Below are 18,729 nucleotides of genomic sequence, written 5' to 3' on the forward strand. Positions count from 1 at the left end.
ATAGGGGTTCTATAATTAAATTTAAATTTAAATAATCTAGGAAACTTTTATTTCTCCTTCTGTTCTGAAGGATAGCATTGTTGGATAGAGTATTCTTGGTTACAGGTTTTTTTCTTTCAGCATTTTGAATATATCATGCCACTCTCTTTTGGCGTACAGTTTCTGCTAAAAAAATCAGCAGATAGCTTTATGGGGTTTCCCTTGTATGTAACTGTTTTCTTCTCTCGTGGTGCTTTAGGATTATTTCTTTGCCATTACTTTTTGCCATTATAATTATTATGTGTCTTGGTGTGGACCTCTTTGCGTTGGTTTTGTTGGGGCTCTCTGTTCCTCCTAGATCTGGATGTCTATTTCCTTCCTCAGATTAGGGAGGTTTTAACCTATTATTTCTTCAAATAAATTATCTGCCCCTCCCCTTTCTCTGTCTTCTTTTTTTGGGATACCTATAATATCAGTGTTATTGTGCTTGATAATGTCACTGAGTTTCCTTGAAATATTCTCATTTTTTACTATACTTTTTTTTCTTTTTGTTGTTCAGTTTCTTTGCTTTTTATTATTCTGTCTTCCAGCACACTGATCCATTTTTCTGCTTTCTCTTATCTACTGTTGATTCCTTCCAGTGTATTTTTTAATTTCAGTAATTTAGTTCTCTATCTCTGATTGGTCCTTTTTTATATTTTCTGTCTTTTTGTTGAAGGTTTCACTGAGATCCTCCATTCCACTCTTTTTTCGCATCCAATTAGTGTCTTTATGACCATTCCTTTGAATTTCTATGAGGCATATTTCTCATCTCCAAATCATTTTGTTATGATTTTGTCCTGATCATTTGGGATATATCCCTCTGTCTCATTTTGTCTAAATATGTTTGTTTCTATGTATTAGGAAAGTCAATTATATCTCTTGAAAGTAATGGACTTATGAAGAAGAGATCCTATAGTGCCCTGTAGTGCAATGTCCCTTGTTCATCAAAACCTGGCACTTCAGAGATGTCTCCTATGTGTGTTGCATACACACTACCGTTGTGGTTGAGCCACATTTTCCTTCACTCCAGTCGGCTAGGTGGTCATCTTTGTTGTGGGCAGGGTTTGGTCTCTGTGCTATTATGAGGATAGTCTGGGACCACTTTGTGCGTGTAGTTGGGTCAGACCAGTCGCTCGCCCTCAGCCTGTTATCCAGAACTGTAGTTGCGCTTACCTGCAGGCTGCTATCCCTGGATTGTCTCCTGAGTGGCTTTTTTTGGTGAGTGAAACCTATCAGACCAGATGTCTGCCCTCAGTCTGTCTGTTTGCAGTGGCGCCCCCAACTACAGGGCTTTCTCTTTGTGCTGCCCCCTGTGAAGTTTTTGTCAGTGGGCAGGGCCAGCAGTTAGATCAGATGTTTTCCCCCAGCCCACCGCTAAGGCTGCAGTGGAACTGACCTGTGTGATTATCTTTCCCTCTCACCAGAGCAAGAGTCATTTTGGAGTGGTGCTGGCCACTGTCAGGGCTGCTTGTAGAAGGCGCTGCATCAGGCATGACTTTGGAAGGATTAAGGCAGGTTGGATGGGGCAGTCTGCAGGAGAATGTGGGGGCAGGGCACATAAGTGTTATCAAGGTAAGTGCTCATCTTCTTGGAGGATGAAACCTAAGCTAGGTACCAAGTGTTCAGGCTGGTTCCCACAGATGTCTGGCTATCCATGCTGGGGATAGATGGAGATAATGGTGCCCGCCAGCTCTTTTGTTCTTGGAGAAATTTCTTAAAGATTCCTGTTCCTCTAGCACACATTCTGACATTAGTAAATAAATTTTGCTGATGTACCCCAGGTGCTTTTCAAACTGCTGCTTCTATGCTGTATCTTGTCAAAGTTGTGTGCTGTTTTGTTAAGGGTGGCAACTGTTTCCTGTCACCTTCTGGCTCTCCTGGAGCTGAGCCCACTGATTTTGAAAGTTCCCAGTGTTAAAACCCGGTGATTGTGAAAACTCAAAGTTAAGAATTTCTGATTTTCAAAGCCAAATGTTATGGGGACTCATCTTCCCAGTTCAGACCCCATATGTCTGGGGTGCCTGGTGTGGAATCTGTCTTCCTCCTTTTCTGTGCTTGTGGTGTCCCTCTGGTATTTGTGGTTAGTCTCACAGGTTAGTTTGGCTCCCAACTGGGGTTCCACCCTTTCTACCATTTTTTTATGTGGCCTCCTTTCCAAAATTAACTGTGGAGAGTCTATTCTGCCAGTCTTCATGTCATTTTCTGAGTTAGTTACACTGATGTGGCTGCTATCTAGGAGTATCTGTGTGAAGAGGTAAGTTTAGGATCCTCCATGCCACTATTTCATAGGTTCCCTAAGAAATCTTTTTCTTTTGACTTATTAAAGCAGTTACTTTGTTCGTTGGCCTTTGTATTTAACTATTATTCATCATTCCCTGATGGAAGCTATTTTCTAATCTAAATTGGAAGATGTTTATCTTTATTCCTTGAAGAAGGAATTGTTAGTGACTATCTGGTTCCTGGTACAGAGTGGATGCTTATTTAAATATTTATTAAATGAACCTACTCACCCAGTAATCATCATTGTTAATCTGCCTTATTACTGTGTACAGTCATGTACCTTCCTATGTGTTAATTTTATTCTTATGTCATAATTATCATAAAGCATTAAGTGTGAATCTTTTATTCAAGGTTGGAATCTGAACTAAGTGATTTCTTCTAAACCATACTGCTGGCATAACTAGGAGAAGAATTTAGGTCCTCCTAGCTTTGATTTCACTATTTCTACCAATAGGTTTCTTTCTGCCTGAAAAGTATACAAGTTTTCTGTTCCTGCTGCTTGGCCATTTGTGTGTGTTCAGAGAACATTTGCCAAAACAAAATAAATTAAAAAAAAACAATTAAAAACAGTAACTAATGCTCCCAGTATTTATATATAGGCCTTGACCCTCAGATATCCAAAATAGGATATTGAATATTTTGGTATCAAAATTTATCCAGTGAGAGATATGGCTCTCCTAAAAGCAAGTTACCTTATTTACTGTCTGCAAATTGAAAAGCAGGTGCAGCATCAATATAGTAATTGCTCAGAGACTGGAACTTTGTAACTATGGAGACATTACCTCACAGTGTTCTAACAGGCAGTGTTGGCCAGATGTGAAAGTTATAGTCATAAAGGTAGCCTTCTGGGTTGCCGCCCTGCCTCTTGAGCTGCTTCAAGTGAATGTTACACACCTTCACCCTGATTTGCATCATATCATTAGCCAATACCAGTATTGGCTATGTCAATATTTACATATTTACATTAGAAGCCTGGCTCTGGCACCAGTTTGGGAAAGAAATTATTTAATCTGGCATATGCTTTGAGGTAGTTAGATTAACTGGTGAGGTCACTTGAAAATAAAGTCTACCTTCAAATTCAGCTATATTTATTCCTAATATCATGATTTTTTTTCCCCAGGAAAGAAACGAGACTTTTCTTCTAGCCAAGATGAAAGACATGCAAGCCAGTCAGAAAACTTCAGTGGCCCTGCAGAGTGAAGTCCATGAGCAGGAAGATAAAATGGAGAATCAAGCACAGTAAGAATGGCATAAGTGAGAGGAGAGAAGGATCTGAGTTTTAGAGGATAATGAGGGCGTACTTGACCTTTTCTTTCAAAATATCTTATGAAGTAGTTGTAACTAGAATTGATTCCACACATTTTTCTAAAATTAACTATAACATACAACTATTTCCCCAACCACTGTGTTATAAAGTACAGTCTTGAGTAATACAAAAGTTCACCTGTACAGATCTCTATCATATGAGTCATGGTTGAGACTCCAAAACTTATATCTAGCGTGTTAAGGAAATTGGCAGATAATTTCTTTAGAACTACTTTACTGACCTTGGGGACAAAGAATTGATAGATAATTTTGGTTTGGAAAATGCCTGTGAGGATGTGAAATAAAAACTGCAACTCAAAAAAAAGAAAGAAAAACAAAAGCACCACCACCAAAAAAAAGAAAGAAAAACAAAAGCAAAAAACTACAACTCCCTGTTTTTACTAATTAAATCATTCTATCAATTAGAGGATTAGCATAGGTTTTCCAGTTTTTTTTTTAATGGCCTCTAGTATTGAATATACCCAATTTAAATACCTAAATTTTTTTTAAATAGGCTCCATGTCCAATATGGGGCTTTAACTCACGATCCTGAGATTGAGAGTCATGTGCTCTACAGACTGAGCCAGACAGGAACTCCCTGAATATACCCAATTTAAAGCTAATGTTATTTCGCACCTAGGTGTCCTGTGTTTACTGTTCAGTTCAAGTCCATTTTTTAAATGGTCATCTGAGGTCATCTGAGAAATGATTGGTGTCAGTATTACCAATGTAGTACCCCTTAAAATAACATTGAAATGTGGGAATTGAACTTTTATAACTACCTCTGATTTAGTGCTAATCAATCCCAGAGGTAACAAAGTACTAACAAAGAGCTTAGAAAATTCCATACAATAGAGGCAAAGCTAACTAAGCACTAGGACAAATCCCTTATCTTCCAAAAAGAGTCTAACAAGTCAGGGAGTACAGGGTTTAAATAATGTATCTAGACATGTGTCTCTTCCTGAAATGTTGGAGCCCTTACAAAAGTATGTGCACCTATTAGAAATTTCTTATTCAACTACAAAAATAAGAATACTTTGTGGCCCTAGGCCAGATTTCTTTAATCACAACATTTGCAAAAGCTTATTAGGAATCTTCTGTGGAATTAAATTATTCCAAAATGCTATTGTTTTACTGGAGGAAGAAAAAACTTTGAAGCTTATAAAATGAACATGCTGAAAAGATATAGGCAGTTTGTAATGAAACCCAGATAGATGTAAGGAACTTTGAAAGAGAAAAGTACTTTTCCTGCTTATTCTAGCTAGTATCAGGCAGAAATCATATCATATGATCCTGTCTCAGGTTGGACAGAGACGAAATATTTTTAATTTGACAATTTACCTCTATAGTCTCCTTCCCACTACCCACCACATCATAGACAAGAGTATATTTTCATGGGTTAGAGCTTTTATGACAAAGAAGAGTGCTTAGGATGTCAGCAAAATGGCAAATGCTCAAGCTTAACATGTATTGGGCTAGTAGTACAATTTTCAAAGCCAATGCCATTTAATTATTTAAAAAAATTAACTAGGATGTCTGTGCCTTCTGAGAGGTACATTTAGAAAAGTCTGGTTTTGAGTACAGAACTCTCCAGATACAATATTTCTGATGAAGGAGCTTACAAATTGCAGAACAAAATTATGAATATATCTTGGCAAACAAAGAGATTAAGACTGATATCACTTTGGTGGATTAGGAAACTTCAGGCCCTTGTCCCCTTATGAAAACATTTGGAAAAAAACAAAAAACAAAAACAAACAAAAAAACAGAAGACTTGCTAAAATATCTTCATAGGAACTCTGGAAAATAAAGAGATCAAAATAGTGACAATCCATGAAGGCAAATACTTAGCTCTTGACTAACAGAGGTAGATAAGTGGCCCCCAGTAAAGGGGTGTATAAGCTGACCATTTACCAAGTTTTTCAGAAATCTAAAGGATTTTGGACCCCAGGACTTTGTTGATAATTCAAGTATTAAACACACACACATGCATACACACACACACACAGATTGCTTTGAGGTAACTAAATCTCAATGTGACTCATACAAAGTTTGTCACAAACCTTTTCATGAGTCGTGCCATGGGAATATTATTTTACTTGTAAAATAATTGTGTTGTAGTTTAGAGGCTTTGTTTAAATGCACACTAGTTAATAAATGCTTTATGCATTTAAAAAAGAAAGAAAGGAAAATCTTTGTTCATAGTAAGATTTACTTATAAAAATAATACTGGCAAATTAAGTCTTTCTTCTCTCTCTTTTCTATATTCCCCTCAACACACACACACACACACACACACACACACACACACACACGTACACATGTGCTCTGCATTTATAGAAATTAATTTTCAGACTATATTTGAAAGTAGACATTAACTCTAGAATTTTTATAATTAGAAATAGAAATAGAAAGTTAGTTAAGCAACAGGAATTGAAAGAAAACGGTTTAGTAAACAATGATATATTAAACAGGTATTATAATCATGCTTTTTAAGCTAATTGAAAGGGAAATATTATGTAACAAGTGATAAAAGTGGGATATAAATGGTTTATAGAGTCTCAATTTTGAGTTAAAAAGAATACACTAGGGGCGCCTGGGTGGCGCAGTCGGTTAAGCGTCCGACTTCAGCCAGGTCACGATCTCGCGGTCCGTGAGTTCGAGCCCCGCGTCAGGCTCTGGGCTGATGGCTCGGAGCCTGGAGCCTGTTTCCGATTCTGTGTCTCCCTCTCTCTCTGCACCTCTCGTTCATGCTCTGTCTCTCTCTGTCCCAAAAATAAATTAAAAAAACGTTAAAAAAAAATTAAAAAAAAAAAAAAAAGAATACACTAAAAGGCCTGGAATTAAATTGTAAAAATTTTGGTTGGTGGCATTTTGGTAACTTTTGTTTTCTTCTTTTTACTTTTGTACGTTTTCAAAATCATCTACAGTCACAATTTACTTTTTAGGTAAAAAAGTAAATAAAAGCATGTCTTGAGGCTTAAAGCATCTTACTTAGATCGCTAAAACTACAACTGTAAGATGTCCTTATGCGTACAAGATGTATAATTCTTTTAAAAAGCAGAACTCTGGGGGCGCCTGGGTGGCTCAGTCGGTTAAGCAGCCGACTTCGGCTCAGGTCATGATCTCGCGGTCCGTGAGTTCAAGCCCCGCGTCGGGCTCTGTGCTAACCGCTCAGAGCCTGGAGCCTGTTTCAGATTCTGTGTCTCCCTCTCTCTGACCCTCCCCCGTTCATGCTCTGTCTCTCTCTGTCTCAAAAATAAATAAACGTTAAAAAAAAATTATTAAAAAGCAGAACTCTGAGTAGTAATCATAGTTCACGATTCTTAAGTTTGTATCTATTCGTTTTGACTTTCTTACTTTGTTTATTATACTATTTTATGTGCACAGAAGAGAAGACACACATGATGGTCGCCCAGTGACACAGCGATCTTTAGTACATTTTTTTCCGCAAACAGATTCAGATGCCACACTGCCTTTGTCACAGTCATTAACCTATGACACACCTCTCAGTTACTATATGTCTGACCCTCAGTTTAGTGGAATAACTGTATCAACAACTGGGCAGAACACTCCTAAAACTACTATAGAGGGCCATTCCCAATCAGCAAACAGCTTGGGTAAGTAAAACATGTATCAAAAATTTTAGACTATTTTTTAAAGCATGCAGTTCAATAGGTTTTTTATGTGCCTAGAAGTCAGAATGATGTGTTATGATTTGTCTCCAATAACACAAATCTCTTAATGTCATATGCAGAGTAACTTGATTATCCTTACCATTGATCTTAGCACTGGAGTCATACCCAGGTCACATAAATGTATGTGGCCAGATGTATCATCCCCATGATTAAAATATCTTGAATTGTCATAATGTTCATGGGCTGATGGCTGAGGTGCTCTAGAATTGCTAGATGAAAATTCTAATGTGTAGCATTTACTCCCCTTCCTCTGAACACTATCAGAAAGACTAAGCGATGTCTTGTGTATTTGTGCCATTAGAAGACTTATGGCTTATGTAAGGAAAAGACAGATAACAGAAAGAAGCAAAATAAATGGTAACAAAACGGTGGAGAGAAAAAGAACAATAATGAATTTGGAGGAGAAGAAAACAGAAGCAGTTCTATAACAGGAAAAAGTCAGGTTTTGACAGTTGCCAACACTGTAAACAATGCACTTTAGCACAGCATGTTTGTTTTTAAACAAGTGTAGGGAACTTTGAGGGTATATTAATTATCAAGGTTTACTGAAAAGACCATGGTCTTGGAAACAGAGGACCTAGCTCTAAACTATATTTCTACTTCCTGCACTGGGAGATTTTAGGTAAGGGTATTTAACATCCCTGAGTTCCATTACCCACAAGTGCAAAATAGGGATGAAAATGTCAACTTCACAGGGCTGGCCTAAGAATTAAATAAAATATTTATGAAAATTACCTAGCATACAGTAAGTACTAAATAAAAGTTAGTTGTGAATCTGAATATATCTACAAGCACCTTCTCATTAAATAGGTTAAATTTGGGGTCTGTATTTCAATTACCAGTCAACAAGTTTCCAAACTGGTAGCACAAACACACCCATGACTCTTGATGCCTCTGTTTTCCTCTATTACTCTGTGGACAGTTAAGCCTGGCTGCTGTTTATCTGTGTTTCATTTTGTTTCTGATATTTTCCTATTTCATTTGGGGATTTCACCTAATGCCATTATTACCTATGCTTCATTGTTTGTATGCCTAAAATATATTTTTTACAAAGACCTCCTAAGATCACACTGACCTTTAGCAGTGACCAAAATCCATACACTCAAAAGTGAAAATACCAACTTTACATCTAGGGAGGGAATATTTTTCCTTCTTTGTCACTGTATCATCATGGTATATGTCCTATATTTGGATTAAACTGTGCAATCTTTTAGTATTAGGGGGAAAAACAAAACATAGTGGTTTCCCCTTGCAAGATGAGACTTGAGCTGAGCTGTATTCTTCTCCTTCAGTTACCATAGATTCAACTTCTATAGATAGATACCTGGGTTCCTTTCTAGATTAAATAACAACTGGCACTAAAATTAATCTATCTTCTTTCTTTTTAGAATACAAAGATAATGTATAATCTCCTTCCCCAAAGAAATTTAATGATTAAGTAAATACTCACTTGACTGGAAATGAACTAATTGAATTCCATACATTGCTTCTAGACAAAATACTTTGAGGAATTCTTTTTAGGAACTACGTGTTTACTCCTTTCCATCTTTCATCTTGTTTTGGCTTTGTTAAAGACACAAGAATATAAAGCAAACTCTAGATTGCCTTAATCCTTTGATGATTTTGGACCCAGTGTCACATTAACCAAAGTCCCTGAACTACAATAATTGCTATCACTTACTGAATATTTGCTGAATACTAGACACTGTGCTAGACAGTTATCTACATTTTCTTCAATCCTCACATTGCCTTACACAAGGTAGTATAATTTGTGTTCAGGAAAATGGAGAATTAAAAAGTTTAAATCCATTGGCTTATTAAGTGGCAGAGCCTGGATACAATTGCAGGTCTGTGTAAATACAAGATATTTTGTTCTATCCACTCCATCATGGTCCCTCTCTGAAGTGTTACTCTCTCTGCAGACACGATTAGGTTTACTCAGCATGGTTCTTTCCATGCAAAATCATAATTTAAAAAAAACAAATTTCCAAGAGCATACTAGAGTCTGATTAAGCATTACTTTATCTTTCTAATAAAGAATTTTAGTTCATTAGAGGAAATTTAAGTCTTTACCTGGCACAATTACTAATTGTTGGTAGGAAGGATTCATTTGAGGTTTTAATTTATGGGTAATAATTTGGGGAGGATGGCTAATATGAAATAAAATAAAGTTGTGTTTATATATAACATATCCAAATTTGAGAAACTCAAATGTTTTACCCCCTGGAAAGCTTATGATGCTTCTAGTACATACGAAAGCTTATGATGCTTCTAGTATTTAATAATCAGTTGAGTAAAAGTCATTATGCCAGTGATATTATTGATAATTTAAGATTATTGAAATAATCTCTAGAAATAATCCTGAACCATGAGATTATTCTAAAAATAATCACTAGTTATTTTATAGACTTTGGTTTAAAGCTTTTAATTATCCTCATTGAGTTTGACAGTGACCGTAAAATGTATAAAGAATATAATTTCGTAGAAGCAAAGAATAAAGATAGCAACTTTGGGTTCCTTTAATGTCTTTTTATTTATTTCTCTCTCTGTTGCTTTCCTCTTTGATTTCTTTCAAAGGAGTCAACAGCTTCATAATGACAACGAAACAGCCTCTGTCAGTCCTTGCTCCTGAGACAGCTGTAACTGGGGAAGGAGAAGATTATTTCCTATCCTTGTTTGGTGATTCAAAGAAATTTGCTGCATGCTCATTCCAGGCAGAGAACACCCGGAAGCACTTTTCCATGATTCTTGAAGAAGTGGGCCAATCTAGATCCAGGTACGTATTCTATTTGAACTATTTAATATCTTCTCTTGGGATAGAAGCTACTTTATATCAGTAGAGAATTTTATTTCTTTTTTCTTAATGTTTATTTATTTTTGAGAGACAGAAAGAGTACAAGCAGGGGAGGGGCAGAGAGAGAGAGGGAAACGCAGACTCCAAAGCAGGCTTCAGGCTCTTAGCTGTCAGCACAAAGCCCAGTGCAGGGCTGGAACTCCTGAACCATGAGATCATGACCTGAGCCGAAGTCAGACGCTTAACTGACTGAGCCACCCAGGCGCCCCAGAAAATTTTGTTTCTAATCTGTTGTTACATCCATGATTTCATCTAAAACCCTAAACAGCTTGTTGAAATACAACTGTTTCACGTTCTGAACGATAAGAAATCAATGTAACTTTCTAGGGAACCAAACAAGGATGCTGATTTTTCAAAGATGCCAGAGAAAATAGCACTGCATAATCCCTACAAATAAAGTCAATTATATTTTTTTTATTATTGGGAAATCATTCAGATGGATTTAGTATCTTTTTTCTCTTCTACTAGTCTCTTGAGTTCAAGATATAAGGAGAAAGGTGGACTTATTCCTTGATCCATTTTTATGGTTGTTGGTATCTGGCAAAAAGAATTATCAGGATGAAAGTTGATATTAGAACTGAAATAAAAGAGTAGACTCATCTATACATTTACTTAACCCTGATTTTCTTGTTCCTTAACAACAGATTGAATTGTGAATTATTAGTAATAAACACATGTTGACAGAGGGTGTTAGAAGGCTAAAAGAAGTTGTTAGCCAGGTTTGATGATCAGACATAAAGGAAACATTTCCCCTTAGGTCACATTTCCTAAAATCACCCACTATTACCATTCAACTGTAGTGAACACCTAAGTGTTCTTTCAACCATCCAAAAACACTTCATCAAATTGTTCATTCAGTATCTATCTACCATGTTAAAAATTTTGTTTGGGGCAAAAATTCAAAAAAGACTTGTGAATACGGTTTTAAGAACTTTCACTCAGGTATATCAGAAAAGAGCTGCAGGTGTAAGGATTGAGAGAGAGGCAAATAATGTATCAAGGCATTTAGAGGAGAACTTTCTCCCAGCCAAGGATGATCTGGGAAGACTTTGTGAAGGAGTTATCATTTAGAATTATCTTAGAAAGATAAGTAAATTTGGGGTATGCAAATTTGGAGTCTTTGAGAACATCCTAGATCACTAGTTCTCAACCCTACCTACACAATTGAATCACCTGAGAAGTTTTTAATGTCCTGATCCTACCCTAGACTCTGAGTCAGATGTTCTAGTGCTGGAATAGAGCATGGTATTTTTTTAAACTCCATAGTAATTCTAGCACACAGCCAAGGTTGTGAACCACTATCTTACTTAGAGCAAAGGAACAGCATAAACAAACTGAAGGAGGCAGAAAAAGCTAGGATCTAGGAGATATAAGGCATTTTACAGCATTGCTCCACTGAGCAGTGTATCAATTAGTGTAACAGGGCTGTAGGGGCCAGATTTGGGGAGTGATCACAGTGAGCCTTGAATACCAGGCTGAGGAATTTGATCTTCACAATGGGCACGGGAAGCAATGGGAAAATTTCAGACAAAGGAGTAACAGGATCATGATTCAGAACGTTTAATTGTGGCAATGAATATTATGAATGAATGTTGGAGTAGCATTTTGTCAAATGCTTTTTATGCATCTACTGAGATGATCATATAGTTTTTCTTTCTCAATGTTAAAGCAACCCTGTGCTCTTAAAATAAATCTCATTTGATCATAATGTTAACCCTTTAAATATATTGTTGACTTTGATTGGCTAAAATTTTGATTCAATTGTTTACATCTATGTTTGTGAAGAGTATTGGTCTGTAGTTTTCTTCTGTAATGAATGTCTTTGTCTGCTTTGGCATCAGGGTATAACTTGCCTCATAGAATGAGTTAGGATATAATTCCACTCTCATTTTCTAGCTGAGTTCCTGTAGGATTGATTTTTTTCTTAAATATTTTATAGACTTCATCAGCAAAGCATTCTGGGCCTGAAGTTTCTCTGTGGGGAGGTTTTTACCTACAAATTCTATTTCTTTAAAATAGATATCAGTATATTCCAGTTATCTGTATCTTCTTGAGAGAACATGAATAGTTTGTGTCTTTCAAGCAATTTGTCCATTTCATCTAAGTTGCCAGATTTATATTCATAAACTTGTTCAAGATATATCCTTATTACCACTTTAGTATCTATAGAATCTGTAGTGATGTAACATTTCTTGTTGCTGATACTGGTCAGGTGTGTCTCCTTCCTTTTTCCTCATCAATCTTGTCTGAGAGTTATCAGCTTTATTAAACTTCTTAAAGAACCAGTGTTGGGGCGCCTGGGTGGCTCAGTCGGTTGAGCATCTGACTTCAGCTCAGGTCATGATCTCGCGGTCTGTGAGAACAGTGTCCAATATCTTGGAAAACATCAGTTCATATAATTTCTTCTAGATTCTTAGTTGTTTCAGGTGAGAAGTCAAATACAGTTTCTGTTACTGAAACTCAGCTAGAAACAGAAGCCTCTTCTCAATTTGATTGTTTTCAGTAAAATATGCTGTTTATTTCCTGCTATCACTCATTATCTCTAAGGATGTTTAATATATTCCAGCAGGAGGAAAAAATAGTAGACAAACAAGAAACAAAATGAAGAAATTATTAGAATTTTCACTAGCTATGCATGATCTTTCTTCCTACCTCTAAGACCATATATTAACTTCCAGGTCAGTTCTAGATGCCTCAGGAGTGACCAAACTACATTAAGAAGGCTACCTTCCCACTCATTCTCATTCTCTACACTTCCCTAGGCAGTTGTTCATTCTGTAAATCTAGAATCAGGATGGTAGGAAGCTGTGGGCCAAGATGGGCCTCACCAAGATAACGATAACTACATGAATAGTTTTTGTCCCAAATAGCTTATAATGTTACAAATCTGAGAGCTTTTCTCTTGTAATAGCAATGAGCTAAATCAAACTCCCTGAGTCTTCCTAAGTTTGTCTTCTAAAAACGTATAGGTCTTGGGGCGCCTGGGTGGCTCAGTTGGTTGAGCAGCCGACTTCGGCTCAGGTCATGATCTCATGGTTTGTGGGTTTGAGCCACCATTGGGCTATGTGCTGACAGCTCAGAGTCTGGAGCCTGCTTCCGTTCTGTCTCCCTTTCTCTCTCTCTCTACCCCTCCCCTGCTTGTGCTCTGTCTCTAAAATAAATAAACATTTAAAAAAATTTTTAAAAACCTTATGAGGTCTTAAATACTGTACCCCTTCATCAAACCTCCCACAGCTATAAACATAGGTGCCAATCTGTACAGAGAATTGTTAGGTAGGTGTCTATTGGAAGAACTGACACTCTAAGGTAATTTTAGCAAATTTTAGAGTTGTAGAAACCTTAATGTAGATAAGTAGCATGAAGCTATCAAGAAGAACCTAAGAACTAGATAAATCAGGGCTTAAATAATGGAAAGTGTTTGTTTTTTAAAAAGTTACATAGCCATATGTCTCTTCAATCTCTTTACTAATCAGTCCCATGCCAAGACTCCTGAAAGAATGATTGGTACATTTTACACTCTCAGCATATCATGACTTATAAGCAGAGGTCTGAAGTCACTTTTCTACTAAAGAAAAGTGGGAAGGCTTATTGTAAAAAGAAAAAGATAACTAGTAAATGCTGTGTGATAGCAGTTTAACAGCCCTGCCTCTGTGAATTTCTATGTACTGTGTGAAGTATTTTCCTATAGCTTTTGGCCAAATATCAGAAGGCAGGGAAATGAAGTGATTAGCCCTAACATGGGTGAAGTTATTTTTTCCTTCAGACAAGCTAATTTATTCTATTTATGTGCATAAAATAAAAATTTAAGATCAATGAATGAACAGTTCACGTAAATAATGGAAGGTTTTTGAAAAGCAACTGTGCATATTCCATTATGTGTATGATAACAAAAGGATAACGGAACTATTCTAGGTTCTTATCTGTTTAAAAGCAAAACTCAAAACAGTGCTCATCTCCCATGCAAAAAAAACAAGTCTGAAAAACAAAAAGGCATCTTGTCAAGAAATTAAAGTATCTCACAGAGAATTCAGTAACAGTAGGATGAGGATGACATAGAGGAATTCTAGGCAAAGAAGAGTAAAATGTTATACCAACAATTTAGTAAGAACCATAATGGTAATGCAAAAGAAAAAACAGGTATGTAAATTACTCAAAAGTAAACCTCTGCAAAACAGCCATTCTCATATAATGCAATGGAAGTATGAAATTAGACCGCTATTTTTAAAGCAATTTGGTAGTGCATATTGAGATTTCATGGATGTTTACATTCTCTGTTCTCACAATTCCTCTTCTAGAAGAGGAAACTCAGAGTGATAGCCTGACATTTTAAGCCATTTTCTCCTCAAAACAGTTGCTAATTTGAAACCAGCAGCTAAGAAGCTGAGAAGTTAATCATATATTGGCAGTCTCATAAGACTAGGTGAATAAATATTGAGATTCAGGGCCTGTCAAGAAGGAGGACCATTGAGGGGCGCCTGGGTGGCGCAGTCGGTTAAGCGTCCGACTTCAGCCAGGTCACGATCTCGTGGTCCGTGAGTTCGAGCCCCGCGTCAGGCTCTGGGCTGATGGCTCAGAGCCTGGAGCCTGTTTCCAATTCTGTGTCTCCCTCTCTCTCTGCCCCTCCCCCGTTCATGCTCTGTCTCTCTCTGTCCCAAAAATAAATAAACGTTGGAAAAAAAAAAAAAGAAGAAGGAGGACCATTGATAAACAACCCAGGCTTTCAGGTGGAACCTCAAAGGGTCACCCAATAGTAAGAATTTACAAGGCATATAAAATGACAAAAGTTGACCAAAAACTAAGGTTAAAAATGGACATTAAAAACAGGCCTAGGTAGGGGCACCTGGGTGGCTCAGTGGTTAAGCGCCCAACTTCAGCTCAGGTCATGATCTCATGGTCTATGAGTTCAAGCCCCATGTCAGGCTCTGTGCTGACAGCTCAGAGCCTGCAGCCTGCTTCAGATTCTGCATCTCCCTCTCTCTCTGCCCTGCCCCTGCTCATGCTCTGTCTCTCTCCCTCTGTCAAAAATAAAAATAAACATTAAAAAAAACTTAAAAAAAAAAACAGGCCTAGGTAGTAAAGATATTATGGTTATCTGACAGGGATTTTAAAATAACAATGACTAAATATTCAAGGAATTAAATGACAAAATAAATATTTTATTAGTTTATTCTCTTATGAAATTATCAAAAAGAAATTCTAGAAGTAAAAATTCCAATAAGAGAAATTACTATTTCAGAAATAGTTGGGTTTAACAATATATTTGATGCAACACAAGAGAGAATTATTGCACTAAAGCATTCTCAGAAGAAAATACCCAGGCTGAATTGAAAAGATTTTAGAAAAACAGAAACTAGCACACAATTATAAATAGAGAAAGATTTAAAACAAAATTGAACTACTTGTAACTGAAGTCCCTTAAGGGGAGGAAACACAGATTAAGACAAAACAGTATTGGTCAAAATCCAACATAAAGTTTCCCAACCTAATGAAAGACATCAAGCCACAGATGCAAGAAGCACTGCCAACTCCCAGAAAGATAAAAGGCAGAAAAATAACAACCCAAATCTCTGATTACATTGTAGAAAAACTTCTAAAACAGAAGACATAAGGAAAATCTTAGAGAAAAAAAGACACTTAAACAAAAGATTGGTAGTGGTTTATCAATAGAAAAACAGAAAACAGAAGAAGACAGAAAACAGAAGACTTTGGCAACATTTTTAGCACACAATTTAAAAATTTATAAGAAGTGTATGTTGGTTTTCTATTGCTGCCATAACAAATTATCACCAATATAGGAACTTAAAATTACATGAATAATACTTTTATTACTGCACAGTTCTTCTTCCAAAAATATGTGTATATATTTAAATGCTATTTTAGAAATACTATTAACTCAATTATAAAAATGTAAAACAACTTTATAGAAGTGGAAAAAATAATATGAACAGGGAATTCACAGAACAAAACTGTGTGGCCAATAAATAGCTTACTCAACTTCTCTATAATCAGGGAAAACAAATTTTGTACCCATGATATTGAAAATATTAAGAAATTTGAAACTTTCAAGTGTTAGTAGGGATGTGGGGAATAAGAAGAGTGACTACCAACACTTGCAAAGACAGTGAGTAAAGCATGCAATGGCATGAATTATCACAAGTCTTGTGGTAAATTTTAAGACTTCATGGTTACAGTTTAAGCAAGCTAGGCGGTAGGGGGAAAAAAGAAATTATGTACAGCCTCGTTTCCATGCTATGAAGCTGGTGTTTTGTCTGGAAGTATATGGTAAGATACTGAAGGGTTTATCCTTGAACAAAGATTGCTCTGGAAGCAAAATGGAGACTAGTTAGGAGGGTACAATACTGGAGAAACCAGTTAGGACACTATTATAATATCATACAAAGGTGATGAGAGCCTAATGAAGATAGTAGCAATAGGGATGGAGAAAAGGGGATGTATATAGAAAGACATAGGGATAGAATCAATAGTATTTGGTCACAGATAAGGCAAGGTTAAGAGAGTGCAAAAGTAATGGAAATTTCAGGCATGGCCAACAGAATAAATGATGACACAATTAACTAGAATAAGTTTCCCACTCTTCCCAAATGATGAGTTCAATTTGGGGAATGTTGATATAGAGGCACCTTTGGGGTCTGTGGTCAATTGTTTCTATGGGTCCAAAACTCAGCTGGAAAGTCTAATTTAGATTTAGCAGTCATCAGTGTATTAATGCTTACTTAAGCCTTATTCATAGATGATATCACATATATGGAGTGTGATGAGAATAAAAGAGGGTTAAAGACAGAATCCTGGGGATCAATATCTGAGAGATGATTGAAGAGGACAAATCTGAAAAAGAGACTAAAAAGAAAAGAGAGAGAGAGAGAGAGAGAGAGAGGGAGAGAGAGAGAGACTGAAAAGGAGCAACCAGACTGAAAGAAGGAAAACAGTGGACTTGGGTAAACAAGAAGATTTCCAAAAAAGAGGCCATATCTGGCAGAGGCAAATACCACCGAGATATTAAGACAAAGACTGAGTTGGTGGGAATGTAAGTTGATTACAGCCACAGTGGAAAACAGTTATTAAAGTTCCTCAAAAAATTAATATCATAGGATCCAGCCATTCTACTTCTGGGTATATACCCCCAAATGAAAGCAATCTGAAGAGATAGATAGATGGAACTCCTATGTTTATTGCAGCATTATTTACAATAGCCAAGATAATAGAAGCAACTTAAATGTCCATCAATAGATGAATATCTATCTATCTATCTTTCTATCTATCGAAATCTTACTCAGCTGTAAAAAAAGAATGAAACCATTTGCAACAACATGAATGGACCTAGAGGGTATACTTCTAAATGAAATAAGTCAGACAGAGAAATACAAATATCATATGACTTTACTTATTTGTGCAATCTAAAAAACAAAACAAATAAACAAACCAGAAACAGATTCATAGATAGTGAAAACAGACTGTTGGTTACTGGAGTTGTGAGAGCTTGGGGCCAGGTAAAATAGGTGAAGGGGATTAAGAGATACAAACTTTGAGTTATAAAATAAACCATGCTGATGTAATGTACAGCATAAAAAATATAGTCAATAATATTGTAATAACTTTGTAAGGTGACAGATGGTAACTAGACTTATCATGGGGATAATTTTGTAATGTGTAAAAATATTGAATCACTATGATGTACACCTGAAACTAATAGGATATTGTATGTCAATTATACTTCAATAAATATACTGTAATACATATTTGACAGTTGCTAAGAGAGTGGATCTTAAAATTTTTTCTCACAAGAAACAATGTAACTCTGTATGGTGGTGGATGTTAACTAGACTCATTGTGGCAATCGTTTTCCAATGTATACAAATATCGAATCAATATGTTGTAAACTTGAAACTAATATAATGTTTTTCAATTATATATCAATAAAAAAAATAAGTAACCACTCAATTTATCTCAGTTTACTAACCAAGAGGATATTGGTCATCTTGGTCTAAGGCAGAAGTAGATGGTAGTGGATCGAGGAGTGAATAAGAGGTGAAGAATTATTGACATAGTCTTTCCAAAAGCTTGATTGTAATAGCAGTATGAAGTGGAAGATGGAGGAAGATTGTTTTTTTTAAGGTGGCGGCAGTTTGAGGATACATATACATTTGGGGAAAAGGGGCACTGTGGAAGGAGAGGTTAGTATTAAAGGACAAAAGAAGAATAATGAATGGACTGAGATGCTGAAGCAGTGGGGGGAGGTGGTGAGCAGAGGGTTTCACTGTGGATGGGAGAAAGGCCCCTCTTCCACTGAAACAAGATGGGCTGGAACAGAGAAGAGGTAAAGTGGGTATGGGTGAACCTGCTTCTAAGAGGAAAGCAGGAAAACACACTTCTCTCTAATGGCCCTGTTTTCTTAGTGAGATTATTTGCTGAGAGTAAGGATGGAGATGTGAGGCAGGGTTTTGTACATTGTTGGAGGAATAATGGACCAGGCTGGTTTAGCTCATGAAGAACACAACTTGCTAAAACACACACACACACACACACACACACACACACACACACACACACACA

At 36.5% G+C, this 18,729-nt stretch overlaps 1 protein-coding gene across 17 annotated transcripts in view; it reads left to right on the plus strand.

The window, feature by feature from the left end:
- Window positions 1–18,729, plus strand: part of LMNTD1 (lamin tail domain containing 1) — a 525,504-nt gene that overhangs the window by 411,419 nt on the left and 95,356 nt on the right. For 12 of the 17 annotated variants that reach the window (XR_005794517.1, XR_005794518.1, XR_005794516.1 and 9 more), the window contains 3 exons: window positions 3,422–3,540; window positions 6,997–7,226; window positions 9,882–10,080. Coding sequence is in view for 14 of the 17 variants with exons in the window: in XM_040488613.1 (XP_040344547.1) it covers window positions 3,422–3,540; window positions 6,997–7,226; window positions 9,882–10,080 (548 nt within the window). In the remaining 3 variants the exon portion in view is untranslated. Of the gene's footprint in view, window positions 1–1,420; window positions 1,594–3,150; window positions 3,329–3,421; window positions 3,556–6,996; window positions 7,227–9,881; window positions 10,081–18,729 lie in introns of those variants that run through there. The other 5 variants (XM_040488617.1, XM_040488625.1, XM_040488624.1 and 2 more) reach the window with 5 other exon arrangements.

Source organism: Herpailurus yagouaroundi, unplaced genomic scaffold (genome assembly GCF_014898765.1).
Source record: "Herpailurus yagouaroundi ecotype Mexico unplaced genomic scaffold, PumYag 166, whole genome shotgun sequence".
Lineage (NCBI taxonomy): Eukaryota > Metazoa > Chordata > Mammalia > Carnivora > Felidae > Herpailurus > Herpailurus yagouaroundi.